This window comes from Poecilia formosa, unplaced genomic scaffold (assembly GCF_000485575.1).
Source record: "Poecilia formosa unplaced genomic scaffold, Poecilia_formosa-5.1.2 Scaffold170, whole genome shotgun sequence".
Taxonomy (NCBI): domain Eukaryota; kingdom Metazoa; phylum Chordata; class Actinopteri; order Cyprinodontiformes; family Poeciliidae; genus Poecilia; species Poecilia formosa.
In genome coordinates this window covers 1,282,074-1,301,110 of record NW_006800109.1, presented here as the reverse complement: position 1 = coordinate 1,301,110, position 19,037 = coordinate 1,282,074, and the positions used below count along the sequence as shown (strand labels likewise).

At 39.9% G+C, this 19,037-nt stretch overlaps 1 protein-coding gene across 1 annotated transcript in view; it reads left to right on the top strand.

The window, feature by feature from the left end:
* The window catches only part of tmem104 (transmembrane protein 104), a 43,342-nt gene extending 27,438 nt beyond the window's left edge, over window positions 1–15,904 (top strand). The window contains exons 9-10 of the mRNA XM_007565010.2: window positions 6,936–7,029; window positions 14,727–15,904. Coding sequence (XP_007565072.1) covers window positions 6,936–7,029; window positions 14,727–15,490 — 858 coding nt within the window. The 3' untranslated portion in view covers window positions 15,491–15,904. The remainder of the gene's footprint in view (window positions 1–6,935; window positions 7,030–14,726) is intronic.
* Window positions 15,905–19,037: the final 3,133 nt, after the last annotated feature.

The following is a 19,037-nucleotide window of genomic DNA, read 5'->3' as shown; positions in this document are numbered from 1 at the left end:
CATCTTGGCATTTCTTCCCATCCTCCCTGCCGCCGTGTGCTCAGTGAATCACTTCACTTGTTATGGCTATCATAAGGTTTGTAAATATCTCCTGGGCTTTTTATGGCCTATTTTATGTAATTTCTTTTCCATACCACCTCAGTCGGGTTGCTCTCTGCTCCTTCATCATACATGTCAGAATCCAGGCAGCGAATTGTCCCATAATGTCTGTTATTTGTCCATGCAGTCGCAGGTTGCTGTATTTTCTTTTAAATCGGTTTCTTCATTTGTTTTCTACCTTAAAGAAGTTTAGAGTTCAATTGTGCCAAGAAAGTGAGCAGTGTTGTTTTCTGATATTTCTTCTCTGTTCTTCACACCTTCAAGGTCTCCACTCAGGCTCTTAATTAAAGTTAAACGATGCATGTAGCTGTAGAGGAGTTGAATTATTGCCGTTTTGCAGCTGTTCTGTTCGTAAAGGAGCTGGAGTGATTTATTTCAATTTATAAGGAGAGTTTGCAACATGAAAACAGCCAGGAGGTGAGAACAGCAATCTTGCTTTAAGGAGGCAAAGACTTGTCTTGATTTTATCGATTTTCGAATTTTGGGTTTTTGAAGATTTAGTGTTTGGAAAATCTGGATTTTTTTTTTTTTTAACCAACGCACACAGAGGGCGGCCATCTTGTTTTATAGCTTCAGTTTATTTCAGGTCAGTTCTACAACAAAAGACTCAAGCTTAGTTTTTTTTAATTACAAGAATAAAGTCGTAATTTTAGGAAAACACCTAAAATTACGAGCATCTTGTGACGTTTTACAGAAATACTTATAACACATTGGCATTAAATTATCAGCAGTAGGACTTTGAAACAATCGTGCCAGCCTCCATTTTGCTTAATTTTTTCTGTCTGCTTCATTTATTTTTTCCTTGCCCTTTCTTTCTTTCCTTTTCTCCCTAGTGTCCCTACTCCTCTCCACTCGATTTAATCTGTTTGTTTTCTGTCTTTTTGCTTCTTTCTCTCTTTGCTCATCGTTCTTTTTTACAGATATTATATAAAGATATTTACTCTTCTCTGTATTTTGTCTTGTCTGCATTTCTGTTTTCTCGTCTTTCAACTGTTAAACAGACGTTTTAAAACTTACAATCAAATAATAAAATTGACTAAATGGAAGGAAAAATAAATTTGTAAATTTTCTGCAGTAAATTCTAGTTTTATTATTCTCAGGTGTAATTTAAAGATGATTTTTAATCTCATGGCAGTTTTTGTTTTTTGTATTAACTTTAAAGTTCACATGTATGTAACAATGAATCATTAATCATTGTCAGCATTTTTAGTTTGAAATCTGTTTGCGATTAGGATTAAAGTCTGGACTGGGAGTTATAATCCCTGCTGTTCCCATCCTTCATTGATTTTTAGAGCCCAATCTGGACCAATCCGGGTAATTACAGAATTTCATCGCTTTCCCCTCTTGTTAGCATGATCGCTGCTCATCTGTTGGGTTTTTCACCAATAAATCTCCTCAAATCTGATGCAACACCAGCCAGAATCGTTTATCTCAAACTCTGCAAAGTTTGGCAGCCGTGGCAACAGTCGCGGCGTTCCCCAGGGCAGCGTCTCGGAGCCCTCAGGCACCTGGAAATATCTGTTGATTAATTACGTAAATGGAGCGACTGGTTGGAGGGTTTACTGCAGCCACATGCTTTGGACGTAGCTTGAGAGCATTGGTTTCATGAGTGATGCAATCCGTCAGTTAAGAGACTCTTCTCCATCCCATCTGCATAAATCCTAAATAACATGAAGGGATCGGCAGCTGCAGTTTGGTTCGCCAGTTGGCGGCAGGTTATTGAGCTCATTCACAATGAGCTAACCCTGTTGCTCTTCTGGTCCCAACATGGCGGCTCAGAGCGAATGCCACATTATGCAGTTTATTTTTAGAAGTTTGTCTCTTTAAGGCTGTAATGAGGAGAAATCACAGGATTTTATTTTGTTTTCTAGTCAAAGCTGCACAATAAGTCAAATCCCAATAATTACTTCAGTAATGTTCAGTACTGCACTCCCAGTGCAATATTTGCATTCCAATCATTTTTTCAATCAGCTTTCTCTGTCCATGACTCGAGACTCTTAAATTTTACTATACAAAATTCACATTTTACACTTTTTTATTTTTCCATTTCAGTTTCTACTGCTTCTAAAAACACTTAAATAAAACCCATAAAAAAACATCCAGCTAATCATTGGTACAAGTTGATGGTTTTTGGTGTCTGGGAAATGAGTCATTTCAAAAACCTGCATAATGATTCACATGCTGTTACCTAGCAACCCAGGCTGAGACTGGCCTGTTACCTAGCAACCCAGGCTGAGTTCCAGGAGGTTTGGTCAGCTGGTTTTACCGGTGCATGTGCAGTACAATGGCTGCTGGAAAAGACAAATGTTTTGTTGCCGACTTATCATCCAGAAACCACTTGCCACATTTTTTGTTGTGCAGGAGGCTCCAATTCTGCTTTTCAAATATGTACAGTTGTATGATTGTGCACGTCTGCAGCCATTTCCACATGTGAGTGTAAACGTTGAGTTGGGGGGCGTGGCTTAGCAGCATCTAATTTGGGTTTAAAGTGACAGGCGGCCCTAAAATGGATCAAAATAAGATCTCGGTTTCTAAAAATGATTTTGTGCAAACAGAAGAGTTTTATTTTTAACACTGTTGCATAAACAAAAGGCTATTTGTAGCAGATCAGCAAATTTTTTCTAAGAAATGCCAATAGCTAATAAAATATTCAGATTCTTTTATAAACCAAATCTCGGACACTTTAAAGCCATTACAGTATAAAAAAAAAGTTAGGCCTCTTTCTAAAATTGCAGTTAATTCTTTAAGAGTTTCTAGAGTTTAAACACAAGACGATATTTAAATACTTTTAAAAATGGATGAAAGAAATTGCAGTTTCATTAATTTCACACAAACCTCCAAAAAAGTCCTGGAAATGTGTTCATTAAAAAATACTAACTTATGTAGTGTGCTTAATATACAGCCAGTAATAAAAGTTGGAGATGCAATTTACTGCCCCTGAGTCTTATCATTATTTCTGCAGAGCGCTAAGTAGCTGCTTTATCACATGCTGTATACATGAGCACTTTGTGTTTGCTAATACCTGATTAGTCGTAAAGAATCGCTCTGGGCTTCGTTAAAGTCGCCCTGACTCAGCTGTCGCTGCTTTTCATTCAACTGTGTGATTACACCCAGACGCTGTGCTTTTACCTCGGCTGAAAAGGAGAAATGTCTGCTGTCGTTGTCTTTAAAGATTGTTTCTGATGTCAAAGTCGAAATGCTCGTAGCTGATGAGTGACCTGCTGCAGAGGAGAAAAGCCCGCCGTGTTTGCCTGAGAATTGATTCAGGCCACTTTTCCCCTGACAGAATGTCTTTGTTTATTGCTAAATTTATTAAGCTGAGCGTGAAGCGTAAGCAGCTTCTGTGCTTAGGAGGCAGAAAGCGCAGAGAAAATCTGTACGTCTGCAAACAAACCAGACTGAGATTAGATCAGTAAAGCGGCCTAAACAAAGTATTAAATGAATAAATGCATTATATTCAGCATGCTTCGATTTGTCTGTTATGAAATTCTTTATGCATCTTGGTTCTGGAGGATTTTTTAGTTTCATTGACAGCTGTTTCCAGCTAGGGCAGGTATTTGATTTTTTTATTTTTTTTTAAAGGGTTTATGTGGCAGATGGTTGAAGAAATGATGTAAGTGACTTTAGTTGATCCACAGCAGCTTTTATGAGCCTTTCTCTCCGCTTGCCTCGTTCTTTTGTTCACCACCCAGAGATGAAGGCAGGAACGTAGATCGACCGGTAAATCTGGAGCTTCGCCTCTTGGTTCAGCTCCGTCTTTACCAAGACAGATTGGTGCGTCATCACTGCAGAGGCTGAACCAAGCCACCGAACGCCGCCCCATCATTCATGACCAACAAGACCCAAGATACTCTGGGAGCGTTCCCACCAGTCCTGTTTGGTCCGCTTTAATCCAACTCCAGTCCATTTGTTTAGAAATCCCGGTCCGGTTGGTGAGGTGTGAACGCTAATCAAACTCTGGTCCGCAGACAAACCCCTGTCTTCGTTAGGTTGAAGTGAACTCTAATGCAGTTCAAATGCATATGTGAACGCCAAGCAGATCGGAGACCACTACAAAAGCAGGAAGTGGACTACAGTGCAGGGCATTCTGGGTAAATGCAACCAAAACAAACATGCTAGCCTAGCGCTAGCGGGAGAAATGGCTTGTAGTCTTCAGCCAAAGACAAATCCTCCAACCACTGAAATCTGATGCTACTCCTTTGTTGTCGTCTTCAGAGGTTTTTGTAATTTCCTTCAGTAGTTCTGGGTGCAGCGCCCCCACAGGTGAGGAGGGGAACAGGTTGCTCAAAGTGCAGTGGGAAAGGGAACCCAAACAGCTGAAATTGGAACAAATGTTGCAAATTTTGGTTCCCAATTGAACCAAAACTACTGAACGGTCAGGTTTGGTAGATTCACTTGACTTAACATTAGTACTGTGCCGGACTAATCTGTTTTTTCTAATGCTGATTAATAATTAGATTTCAAAAAGTGCTTATTGGGGGATTTTTTTAATTTTTTTACAGAATTTGAACCAGGTGAAGCTAAAACTCTACCGCTTGAAGAGTTTTAGGTTGAACATATTCATGTTTTTAAAAACATTTTTTTAAATGCAAACATTTTTTACAATTTTGGGTTAATTACTGCTCTGAGTGGGTTGTTCAAGCGATTAACTACTAAATTGGTTGACTATTTGAATCACGATTAATCGTTTCAGCGCTACTTCAGAGTATTTTGTCCTCTGAATCCTGGGATGAGTTCAGCACCACATCGTCGATTTTTTATTTTTTATTTATTTTTTTCTTAAATATGTGTAAAACTGACATTTGTGACCCATTTGTGATGCCATATTGGAGACTACAGACAAAGTAAAGCTGCTCCGCCGCAGTGGACCAGAGACTTATTTCTGACTAAAATACTGCCGTCAGTTTCTCTTCCATCTTCAGACACATTTCTCTTCATAATGGTTCATTCATTACCTTCAATGGCTCCTGCAGATTTATGCTTTGTCTCAGATTGAGCTTTGACTGCACTCTGCCAGGCGGACAGCTGATTATATTTCAATATTCAGACTTGCTCTCCTCACCTTCATGTTTTTATGTGATATAGCCTCATATTTCTGCATTTTTTTGCCCTATAACTGCAGAGGTGCACGTTTTTGATCTCTTTAGCGAATAATCTAGTCAATTTTGGTTTAAAGTGTCTTGTTTTATTATCCGTCTTTCAAATGTATTCTCGGAGGAAGTGGCCCTGGACGCCTGATGGATTCAGTGTTAAATCGCCGTCTTTATGTCTGCGCTCTGCTGTCTCTTACATGTCAGCCGCCACTGAGCTGAAGTCTCACGCCGTCCTCAGAGACCTGTGTGCACGTCCTGCAGGCTGCTCTTCACATGAAATGGCACACAATGAGTGCCTGTGAGACCACATGCCGCTCACGCTGTGCAGGCGGACCGAGTGTCAGGAGATGGATGGACGGATGGATGGAGGGAAAGAATCGGCCTCTTTTCACTCAATCAGGACTGCATTACAACACAAAACCAGCTGGAATACAAACAGTCTCTGCAGGGTTTTGGTGCAAAGAACCATCGAAAGTTCAGCAGATGCTAATCCTGCTTGGCGCTAGCCTCAATGTCTGACTCGTCAGCCTTCAGTCTGAATAAGTCAAAACAAAAAGCATTAAAATATCTCTACCGTTAAATTGCATTCTGTCTGATCTAGAGAAACTAAATCCTATTTCAATAGTTCAAATACCAAACATGCCTACGTTAATCTATGCAGTGATATCAGCAGAAGCTAACTTATTTCTGCCCTGTCGTTCAGCCAATCAGATACAAGGAAAATGAACGGCACTCCTGGATTGGCTGCTTTGCCAGCCAATAGCGTATCACACAGCATTGTGTCCAGCCGTTTCAGCTTCCCAACCTGCTTTTTCTTTCAGATATTTTAGTTAAGTGGGGAAAAAAAGCTGGGAATAATTTTACATTCCATGAAAAAAATCCACAAAGAGACGAGTCCTAAATGTTCGGTCATCCATTCTTTATTTCTTTTTCCCTTTTTCCTAGCTTGTCCCTCTTTTTTTACGGTAAACTGCTGCAATAAAAGACCTTTGATCTTTTGCTCATGTTGGTTTTTGTACTTTTATAAAATCATGTTTGATTTGGTCGAAATTTTAACGTTCCAGTTGATTTCTGTGCATCTTGATCATTCTTTTCCATATTTCTTTGTGAATTTGTTTTCTGATTTTTGTGGTTTTCAGCCACCTGCTCCTTCGTGGAGAAACGCTACATTTCTCAATGTTTTAATGTTTTTTGAAATTGTCAAGTTTTTCTTCCAGTTTCTGGAAACATTTTGGATAAATATTCTGAACAGTTTACCTCACTTAGCATTCACTTCTATGTTTAACTTAATTGGTGTTTACACTCTCTGGTAAAACGGTTTTACTCTGAAGGGTCAAATCTCTCGGTCGGGTTTTAGAAACGACCAGCTGAAGTTGCAGGAAACGCCAACATACAACCTCGCAAATCACTCTTAACTTTTAATGAACACACATTCTGCCGTCTCAGAAACAATTAAACTAAGATTAGAAGTGTCTCTGCTGCAGTTTTTTGCATAAGACTTCATATTCATGCCTTGTAAATCAAGCTCTAATGCTGACTAACTCTGACATTTATGGCATTATTCACAGTGGCTGACATTTTACGGCACTTCTCCCAGGTCTCATCAGCGCTCAGACAGGTTTCAAACTTCAGCTCTGCTTTAATGTGGCTCAGTTTGATTTCTGCAAGCTAGGAACTCCTTTTTGTTTTTATTTTGTTCTGTTTGTCACAGACGAGTGAAATATTTTTTTTCTGTTCCTGCAGAGCGTGTTCACCCTTCTGCTGGGGCCTTTCACCTTCTTCAACGCCCAGAAGACCAAATATCTTCAGATTCTCACCTCACTCATGCGTTGGATCGGTAAGAGGAAACCAAAGGCTAGAAGTTAAAGATTTTTCTGTTAAAATAACATCAACTAGTACATCTGAAAAACATTGGAATATTATATAAGTGCAATATTTCAGATTGCTTTAGTAGCTGCTGTCAGGAAACCTTTGACTGCAAAACCAAACTTTTATCAAGTATTTCTGATCTAGTTTCTAGTGTAAATATCTCAGTACACTTGAAATAAAACAAAATGTGATAAAGGAGTGCAGGCTGTTATGGCCGGTCAGCTTCAGGCTGATTGAAACGCTGTAGTCGGGCCTTCAGAGAGCCGAGCGTCGGCAAACCCCATCGAACTGAAGCGGTGATGGAAACGAGTCGGGCAGCTTCTCCTCGGGCTCAGACAGTCGGACAGAAAGCGATTACAGAGAGTTACTGTTCCTCCTGCCGACTCTCGTTTGAAGCCTTTTCTGGGATCACAGCATTTTAACTTTTCAAGTAAAACTGATTTTCCGATTTCGTCCTGCGTTTCCGGCTCGTCGCAGCTGTTTTCCATTTTATCATCAGTTTGTTTTTGCCTTTGTGGCCGCTGCGGTCAGGTCCGTCCATCACGGTTCGGTTCTGCCCCGTGTCTTTGATTCCCATCTCCTCTCATTCCTCAGCCTGACGGGCTTGACAGGCCGTCCCAAGCCTGATTGGACCGTCACTCACCGGGGCGACGGGCAAAAATAAACCGTCCATCCAGGAGCTGAAGCCGAAATCACAAGCCGCCCATAAACACAGCAGCATCCATGCACTGTCCACTGTTCCTCACTCTGAACGCCCAGCGTAATTGATTGTGGTGTCACTTTACGTCATGCTTTTTGCCGCTCAGGCTAATGATTTAAAATGTCTCGGCTGCAGGATTTGCTTTCTTTGTGTTCACATCATCACAGGAAGCTAAACTAAGATGTAAAATATATTAGCTGAAATGGCTAAGAGCTGGTTTCTGTTTACTTGTATTGATGCAAGTAGGTGGTGGGCGATGCGGAGGTACAATTTTATCAAAATATCGTGATATCAAATAATTTAAGTTGTCAGTATAACACACTAAATCTTCGTTACTGGTGATACATTTTTAAAAAATGGACTGAGTACTTTGTTGCTAATTGTCAACTCTACAACAACCAGAAGTTTTAATTTAAATAAAGCAAAGCTGGTCAGTTATGCTAGCTTGACTATGACAATCTTGGCATGTAGATGTGTTGCAGAATTCTGTTTCAGTTCAGTTTTCTTTCCTTTTTCTTTCCTGTTTTTCCTTCTATTTTTTTCTTATTCCTTTTACCTCCCTCTTTTCTACCCTCCCTCCCTTTTATATTCCTCCCTTCTTACCACCTCCTCTATTTTCTTCCTCCCTTCCTTCCTTCGTTCCCTCTCTCTCTCCCAGTGGAAGTGGAGACATTGTCTTTCTAGAATCGGACTCCTCTGTTCTCAGTGTTTAGATGTTTTTGGCGGCGCTCTGAGAAGCCGAGCGAATTGTCGACCTACTTTGTAAATTAAATCATTAATCCTGACCGATGACCTCGCTCCTCTTCTGTCTTTGGCGGTGCGAGTTTGTTTGTAGTCCAGAGGAGGAGAGCACAGACACGGCGAGTTGTGGACTGCTGGCACGTGTCTGCAGCTCCTCAGGGTGAGAAAACGTAATTTAGTCTCATTTCCTGCTACCTCCACTTGCTGCACTGCTCTCACAGGAACAGACAAACATGCTACATGTTTGTAGTTATTTAAGATATGAAGATATTTGAATCAAAGTGACACTGCAGTAAGGAATTAGCCATTTTTCTTTTAATCGGCCTTTTCTTCTGTAGTCATTCATACTGGAGAAACTCGTAGACCTGCTACATTTACATAAATCCTGTATCAGTGTGACGTTTCTTATCCCTGATGGTTTTGTTAGTCTGCTCTCCTGCTATAAGTACCCAAATAAAGTCTCTGCATGAAGGTTTAAACATTATTTGCATGTATTTGAATTTGGCTGCACCTAACGATTAATTTAGTAAACGATTATTCTGACGATTAATTGATTAATCGGATATAAAAATGGCACATTCTACAAATTTTTCATTTAACCACTTAAGCATTTTATATATTACAAATACAGTAAAAGGTTAAACAAATATGTAATTTCCTTTTTAAATGATCAAATATATTTTATGCAATAAATCTGATTAATCGTTTCAGCCCTAGTTAAATGAGCTTAAAAATAGTTCTGACCTCAACATGTTTAAAGGTTTTTCTGCTTCACTTGTTTAGTTTGAGCAATTATTGGATGGCAAAAGGTGCTTAATGTGAGATTAACAGAATTAGAACCAAGTGAAGTTAAAACTGCTTGTGGAGTTTTTGGTACAAAAATATTTACAAAGATTTTTCCATCTTAAATGCAAATATTTTTTTTGTTTTAATTCAAGCTTTGGTCTAACTTCTGCTCTGAAAATGTTCTTTCAGTAAAGTAATCGTTTTAGTCTCCAATTAACAATCATTTACTAAATTAGTTGACTATTATTTCTGTGTTCATCATGATTAATCGTTGCAGTAATTAGTCATGAATGGATTTTAGTCCTTCTCATCTGAACTCTCCAGATTCTTTAAGTTTTTTCGCTGCAGCTTAGCAACTCAAAGCTTCGGCTTCGTTTGAGGATTTTCTGTCAGATTGAGGTCCGACTCAGCAACTCCGAGGTTTTTCTTTGGCCAGTTCTTTGTTGCATTGATGGTACGTCTTGATCAGACTGGATTAGTCTGATCAAATCTGATCTGCTGATTATATTTTGGTTTAATAACTAAATGTTTGATTATATTTAGTTTTTATCTTGCATGCAAAATATGTTTTTGTACATTTTTGCATAATTACCTCAGTTTCCAAAATTGGCTTTTCTGAGTCTGCATAGTTAACGATTAATCAATTAGTAAATTAATGGAAGATTATTTCAATAATCCATTAATCCGATTATTCATGATTAATCCGATTATTTTTCAACTGTAGTTAAAATTGGACCTTTTCTGCCTCTTCAAAATATAAACTAAAATCTCTACAGTGAAAAAAACATTCACACCTCCAACTAAAGCTCTTGGTTTACTAATATACCACGAAGAGGCTGGAAAGTGCCGCAGACTCGTTGACGTCTGCATGGTGGCATTTCAGGAGCGTGGGGGAGGCGGCGCTGGTTCTGAAGGTCATCTGGGACTCTGGTGGCTTGTTGAATTGGGAGTTCAGCAGGCGGCTCGCAGGGCGACAGTGAAATATGAGCCAGTCTTAATGAACTGTGCAGCAGAATCACAGTTCAGAGGTGCTGAGAAACTTTGTTTAAAATCACAGATTCAGAAGCAGGACTGCGGCGCGTCGGGACGCTGGCTCTGCCTCTAAAGCTGCATTTTCATCCCAAAATGAGTTTTTTAAACCATTTTTTGTTCATTTCAGTTGATGACACCATAGTTCATGTTGGGAGTGAATAAACCGATAGCAGTGGCAGAATGGATCGTTTATACAAGCCATCCATCACGTGTGCAACACACAGTGCAGACCTCACTGATGGATGAACAGGTGAAGATTTTACATTAGCTTTCTGAAGCACTCCACACCAAACCAATGCATGAATGACTTGGTATTGATGTGTATATATTTGGTTTAATAACCGCTCTGACTGCAGTTATTCAGCAATTTACCTTTTTTCTGGAGTCTGTATACTCCAGTTGACGATTAATCGATTATTTTAATCCAATTAATCATTTCAGTCCTATTAAAACGAATATACCAATAACGGGAGAGGAAAAAACATCCATACCATCCATCTACTGTGGTTAGTTTACTAACCATGAAGAATGCTGCTGTGTATCAGGAACATTTTGACCCGTTTGGATCTTTTCATGTAGTTTTACTTCAGTTTTTTCAGATTGCCTAGAGGCGCTCGGATCCCCCGGCTCGTCTTGTGAGCCTGGCAGGATAAATGGTCCTACATGCGCTGCGTTGCTCTGTTTGCTGATGGCTCCATCGCAGATCGCTGAACGCGCTGCGAGGCGGCGAAGCCACTTATCACCCAGTCGCTCACCAGAATCGGCATCAGAGCTGATCGGTTTCATACGATAAAGTTTTGCTGCGGAGAGAAACGGAGAAGTCCTGGCTGGATCTGGGCGAAGAGCTGCAGCCTCTAATCACCAACGAGATTAACCCAGGAAGTGCTGAAGGGGAGTCGGTGCTGATTAATGATGAGATGATTGTCGTCCTCTAAAACCACTGGAGGGAAGAGAGTATAAACGTGAAAACGGAGCACATCAGATCCTAAAAGGTTTAAAATGTTGGGGTTTTTCTGAAAATGCAGATTTTTCTTCCTGATTTCTGGCTTGACTTGCAGCTTCTCCAGTTTGTTGCTCCTGTGATGGATTTCCTCTCCAAGCTTGAATTTGCTGCAGGATTTCCATCTTTTCTCTTCCTTTTGAGGCAGTTGGTGACTCTGGTTTTGTGGTGGAGACAATAAGCTGGAGGAGTTTCCTCTGGGGCGTCGAGTCGAAGCTTTGCTCACAGGGCAGCTGCCGGACCCGTCCAGGTCGCATAAATCAGGTTTTGTTAAATGGTTGAAGTTACCTAGATGTGATATGTGGCTGTCAAAAGAAAGTGCTGCAAGTAATCGTCAAAAAAACCAAACACTGAAGTACAGCGGCGTGAAAAACAATTTTCCTGATTTTTTTATTTTTTCACATTTTAGTGTTCCAGAACATCAAACCAATTAACATTTTAATCAAAGACAACACAAGTAACACAAAATGAACATTTTAAATGGTGCTTAACATGTTCAAAGAAGCACAATGAATCACTTTAACCAACAAAATGTTCACTGAAATAAATTCATCATCCTCCATCTTGGATCAAAATGCCTGAGCTGTCTGTGATTCAGGTTCTTTCTCACCTTTCTCAGCCTCCACTTCAGACTCTTAGTCTTGTCCAAACTGGAGAAGCTGCTTTAAGTAATGCGATAACAGCCAGCTGCCCTGAGGCTCTCCTAATTAAAGCTCCATGCGATTACGCTTCCTGTGAAAACCTCTGAGGGTTAAGATGGAGAGCAGCTTCCTTCCTCCTGTCCCACACCTTCCTCCTACTCACAGCCTCTTGTAGATTAAAAACTGGAGTAGAGCAGCAGACAGGTGACTGCAGAGTAGTAAAAAAGATTAAAAGCATCTCAAAAGACTCACTATGCATTTCTCCCTTCATGGCTGCAGATGAAACAGACTTTTTGTCCTTGAAAGCTGGTCTGTTGCCCACCATCCGACCTCTCTGTAATACGAGGGTTAACGTTTAAATTGGGAGTAGCAGAGCTTTCCCCACACCCTGAGATTACATTGGACGGAGGCCAAAGATGCATTAAATATTGAACAATCCTGCAACAGGTTTCCCACACTGATTCTGCTGAGTTCAAGGAAAAGTGGGAAGCAAAGGGTCAAGAGTGGAGCTGATCCTTTTCAGGATTATCTTCAAGTGAAAAATGAGACTCGTCTTCTGAAGCTTTCAAATCATTTTTCATTAAAAACAAATCTTTAAAACTGAAACTGCTTCAGCCTCAGATTGGGTAAAAATATTGAGCCTTCAAAGTTTTTGTTTGGTTTTGTACTTTTAAACATCAATGCACTGTTTTGTGTGCCAAACTCGAGGTTTGAGGGCCAAATCTGGCCCCCCATAGCTTCTTAAGTGGCCCTCTAGACTCCAGAGAGTCACAGAAATAAAATCTTATGTGATCAAATATTTTATTAATTCAGTTTTTTCTGTTTGCTGCCGAATTATATCAGTTAATCCCTCCAGTTTTTTGTGAATTCATGCAAAATCAACAGTTTATTGCTAATTTTATGCACAGAATGGGCAGAAATGTTATTGCCGATGCTCACCTGCAGGTGGCAGTATTTCTTCCTTCTACTCCACTTCTGCCTTGGCCATAGTTGATGTCAACTAACAAAAATAATCATATTTACTGTTGTACATGAGTGCAACTGTTGCAAAATTCCTTGCAAATGTTTCAGTATAATGAATATTTATTATTCCTAACGGTTTAATTTATTTTTATATTTAATTTTATTTTGGTTAAATAAAACAGTTTTGGGGTGTGTGACACTTAAACATTAAATGTTATATTAATTCACCTTGTCCCTGCTGTAGAATACTACAACATTAATAAACTCCTATATCTTGCAGAAAACACAGAACAATGAAAATGTAGCACCAACTTAAAAAAATTTAATTTGTTCCATGTAATAAAATTAAGTTTGTCAAATGATTTAGAACAACTTCGTTTAGTTGCTTAAAAACAATCTACAATTGGTTTAGTATTTTTTAAAGTGTACTAGACTAAAATACTTTAATATTTTATGTTTTTGCAGTGCGGAGATGGAAAAGTTTAAAAAAAAAAGCTTGAATTTTACACTGAAAACAACTTCAGGCTCCAGCGTTCAGTCACAGTGAAGGTGTGATTCAGATACGCTCTGCAACGCGCGGCTCTCCTAAATGTCACCGTGCGTTTAGAGGACGCCTGGTGTCGAGCAGCGAGGATCCGGCTGGCTGCTGGCCGACCCGGGGCTCCGACTCCTGCAGTCGTGCCCGGACTGGCTCAGACTCCTGCAGTCGCGCCCGGACTGGCTCAGACTCCTGCAGTCGCGCCCGGACTGGCTCAGACTCCTGCAGTCGCGCCCGGACTGGCTCAGACTCCTGCAGTCGCGCCCTGACTGGCTGCGAGGGGAGGAAAGACGACCATTGGTCCCCAACAGGGCACCATGCTGCGGCCACCGTGCTTTCTGTCGCTTTCCAGAGAAACTTCCACAAATCGATCGGAGGCAAAGAGCGGGAGCTGCCGACACTCTGAGGCTCATCTGACTTCTGCCAGATCTGACAAACGACAAAAAATCCAGCCCACTCCAAAAAAATCAGCCCCAATCTCGACCTCTAATGCATGGTCTCCAAACTAGTAGCGGGACAAAAAGCCCTAAAATCAAGCGCATAAAGTTTCCTAATATTTATTGTAGATCAAAAACCTGAAAGGGATTTTTGCAGCAGTGCATTTGGGCCATTGTAGATAGAAAAACATTAATAAATTTCCACCAAAAACTAATGTGATGAATCTGACATTTTCTAGAAAACCTGGAAATCTTTAGAAAAGTTTTTGACATTTGAAATTCACATTTTTTCTGTTTGATTTATTTTGTATATTTAAAATGTCTTCCAGTTCCAGTGTTAAATGTTCATTACAATTTAAAGTTAATTTTTAAGGATGTTTTTGGATTATTTTTCCATTATCATATTGACTAATCATTGATGTCACGTTCAACAGATTATAGATATTTGAGTTCAATTTGATTCAAATTAAATACTCTATTGATCACAAAGGGAAATTAAATGCAACTAATTTTTACTTTTTCAGAGTTATTGTAAATGGTAAGAGAAATCCTACAACTGCTAAAATCTGGCGCTGCTCCATTTTGGTTTATATTTGGTGAAGAAGGAAGTTCTGTGGTTTTCGCTTCCTTCTGTGGTTCTCAATGCAGCGCCCCCACAGGCGAGGGGTGGAACAGGTTTCAGTTGTTTGGCAGTTTGGAGGAGAACCACAGCAGCTGAAAATGTACCAGATGTTGGAGTTTTGGTTGCTAAAGTGAGTGAACCGGACTTTTAGGTGTTTGATTCTTACCTGTGTGATTCTTTAATTTCTCTTTTTTTTTTCTCTCAGCTTTCACCATGATGATCATCTTGGCTCTGATCCGGATCGGTAAAGGAACGGGCGAGGGCCACCCTCCGGTCGCCAGCCTCTCCGGAGTGCCCAACCTGTTCGGCGTGTGCGTCTACTCCTTCATGTGCCAGCACTCCCTGCCCTCCCTGGTGACGCCCATCTCGGATAAGAAGCGGGTCGGCAGCCTGGTTCTGGCCGACTACGTCCTCATCCTGGGCTTCTACGTCCTGCTGTCGTTCACCGCCATCTTCTGCTTCGACAGCTCGCTGCTGCACGACATGTACACCCTGAACTTCACAGACAACTGCGACGTGTTGAACATCCCGGTGCTGCGCTACTTCCTGGGCTTGTTCCCCGTCTTCACCATCAGCACCAACTTCCCCATCATCGCCGTGACGCTGCGCAACAACTGGAAGACGCTGTTCCACCGGGACGGCGGCACCTACCCGTGGGTGGTGGACCGGGTCGTGTTTCCCCTCATCACCCTGGTGCCGCCCATCGTGGTGGCTTTCTGCACGCACAATCTGGAGACCCTGGTGGGGATCACAGGGTCGTACGCGGGGACTGGGATCCAGTACGTCATCCCGGCGTTCCTGGTGTTCTACTCCAGGCGCCACCTGGAGCCCGTGATGGGCAGAGACGCCGTCAACAAGCACCGCTCCCCGTTCCGCCATGCCGTCTGGGTGTGGTTCGTGTTGTTGTGGGCGGCGTTCTGCCTCATGTTCGTCACCGCCAACATCATCCTGACTGAGACGAAGAAATAAGAACCACTTGGGAAAATCTACGACTGTTGGCCATTTTTCTAGGTTGTCGAGGCCTTAGCTGCTGCTGGGCGGACTGTGCCTTTTTTAACCAAACTGCACTGCAAAACCTTGCCAAGTATTTGTCTGGTTTCTACTGCAAATATATTAGTACAGTCGAAATAAGGCAAAACTAAGCATGCACAAAAATATGCTCAGAAAAAACAATTTTTAAATGAGGATAATTTGGTTTTGTCTTATTTTAAATCTATATATTTGCTCTAGACAAAAAAAATACTTGGCAAGTTTCTTTTTTTTTTTTTTTTTGCAGTGTTGATTAATTTAAATGCAATCAATGTTTTAACGAAAGGGACCAAATTTTTTTGTGAATCATGGTGATCAAAGGGATTTGATTAAACATATTTTTCCTCATCAAGCAGCCGACAGGTTGAGTTTTTCACTCTGTTTTAAGGGAGATGGCGTCCAGCAACTTTTAGAGGATCCGTCCCCGAATCGGATTATTTTTTACCAGATTTATGCAGATTTGAATAACGGAGGAATCTGTGCTTACGCTGCAAAAACTCAACATTTTAGCAAGTATTTTTATTCTAGTTTATTGTCCAAATATCTTATCTCACTTTAAATAAATCAAAACTAATTCACAAGTAACTTGTCAGCAAAAAATAGGAGCTTGTTTTAAGTCAATTCCTTAATATTGATTAAAAACTACAAGCTCCAAAAAATCTCATTGTAATTTTTATTTCTGTCATCTTAAATTTAAGTTGATGTAAAAAAAACTTACTAAAATTTTACTTTTACGCCCCAGATTTTCCCATGAAAACATAAAGAAATTATTCAAAACTATGATTAAATAAAGTCTCTGTGCTCAGTTTAGTGATATAAATCCCACTTCAAGTATCCATAATCCAGAAGATTATTTCACATAGGAATGTTTTTCAAAGAGCATTTTAGTTTATGCTGCTACACTGCAAAAACAAAAACTTGTAAGTTTGTCTAATTTTAAGTTTACTAGAAATTAGACAAAAATACTTGGTAACATTGTTTTTGCAGTGTGTATAACTCTTTAGTTACCCTAAAGAGAAGTAATGAGTAGTTCATCACAATAGTACTACATAATATTGTGATGAAATTCTATATCCATGCCTACTAACTAGTACTTTATCAACATTAAGGAATTATTGACTTAAATTAAGCCCCTGTATATTGCTGAAAAGTTATTTGCAAGTTTCAAATGTACCAAGATATTTAAACTAGATGAAAATACTTGGTAAGATTTTGAGTTTTTTCAGTGTAATGATCAAGTTTCAACCTGCTACCTCTTGAGTTTTGTTGCTGCATAAATTTCCCGTTTCCTCTAGAAACGCTTCTGTCAAACAAACCCGTCTGTGTTTTCACTGTGGAACGAAACGCTGCAGGAAGGTTTCTCTTGCTTTTAACGCCCGTCATTAAAAGAAGCGGTGAAGGATCCGCCGGAGCTTTCCTGCCGAGCATCTCAATAAAACTTCATCAAAGGAGCAGAGAGGAACCGCTTCGCAGTAACGAGGCTGGAAGAAAAACAATCGCTCCCCCACCGCCGTCCCTCAGCAGGGGGTCTGAGGCGACGTCTCCGTTCTCCATGTGAAAAACTGACGGATACGCTCCGGTTCCTCTGGTTTCCTCTGGGTTTCTGCTCTGGTTTCATTGGGTTTACACTCCAGTTCCTCTGGGTTTCTGCTCCGATCCGGTCCCTGATCCGGTCCCTAATCCGGTCCACAGTGTTTTCTGCTGGACGTTTTCAGCTCATCAGTCTGAAACGTCCGACTTTAGCAGATCAAAAGCTTCAATCTGTGAGTTTTATCAATTAAAACAATGAAGATTCTCCATCAGAGTCGAAAAAAATCAGTCTTAATAATCAATTTTTATTTGTATAGCACATTTCAGCAGCAAGGCATTTCAAGGTGCTTTATATAATTAAAGAAAAAATAAAAACAGTATGTGTTGATGGATGAAAAGTGAAGATAAAAACATTAATGAACATTAATAATAAAACGGATTTGATTTGATTCTCATATCTGTAAGAAAAAATTCTGCTGACTTTCCTGAACTGAATCCCAAAATATGGACCAAGGAAAACAAAATTGTTTTTGTAATTTCAAAGAAAAATGAGACGAATTTCTATTCAGACTCGGTTTAAAATCTAGCACCTTAAACTTCATATAAAACAATATTTTAGAACACATTTACTTTTTTCCTGCAAAATACTGTAAGGCATCAAACTCTAGTTTAGCTGCTGCTTGCTGAGACTAAACTTAATTTGCTGAGATTTTAAAGCGGGATTCCTACAAAGTCTGGAATTATTTGGATTAATGTGGAAAAAGTAAAGAGCATTAATAAATCTCTTATTTTATAGGCTGTAAAAGCTGCATAGTTGAGTCTGAAACGGACGTAAAAATGTGCAGGAATCCTGTTTATAACTTGTGTATAAAAACAGATGAATAAAAAAACTGCAGTTTTCTTTAAAAACACAGAATATCTGGTAGATTTGGGAGAAAACGCCCGAGTACGATGTGGTGAAAGTGGCTTAAAGCCCAACTATGGGCAGAAATGGAACAGAGGAAAGATTTCTGGTTTTATTCTGTCCTTTTTTCTTCAAAAATGTTAAATAAATGCAGCAACAATATAACAAATTGTTTCAGGAGGCACTTTATTTGTTAAAAGGAAATAAAGATGCCAGCTCCAGTCGGATAACAACCAGCACAGTTTACAAACCTTTTAATTACTTTTAGTTGATGAATTTGGTCACAAACTGCTGCTAATCTTGACGGATTTCTTTGTTCCTGATGAACACTAATGTGAATCTTTTTTCCTGAAATTGTCTCTGGCTGCTGGTATTTTCTCAGCAGGTGATTAAAACTCTCCCTCCGTTTTGCGGAAGTTCAGTGATGCGTTTTTTTCATGAACTGCTGTTTAATTGAAAGGTAGTGTGCTGTGACTGGAGCTGGTTTCTGCTCACCTGTCGATGCGTCGGTGACACCTAGGGGGCGCTGCTGGGGGCTCCACAGGTGAGCTTCACCTGCAGCGAAGTGTCTGAGGAAAACAAGCACTTGAGTTGCTGGATATGATTTTTATTTCTCTGTATGAATCTGAGTGGCTCGATTCTGAATTATTTTAATTTTTCCACTTTTTTGGTGATTCTTTTTCTTGCTTGTTTAATGTTGACAATCCACGTGGTGCCAAAAATATTTGTGATCCTTTTTTCTTTCTTTTCAATTTAAATCTTTTGTTTTTAAATGTTTGGGGATTTTCCTTTTCCTTTTTATTCATTTGTGTTTCTGTATGGATGTTTACTACTTTTTTCTATCTGGTTTCTTTCTTTCTTTTTTTTTTAATTCACAAATGAAAATAAAATTTATCTTAAAACTGAAGCTTGAACATTGGAGGGAACATCCATTTGTTGAGGCGCCATTAGCATCAAAATTATTCCCTTTGGGAGCCTGGAAGGATATTTGTTTTTGAGCAGATCAGGATCTCAAAAGCTCAAATATCTGATCTGTTCCCATGATTCCAAAGG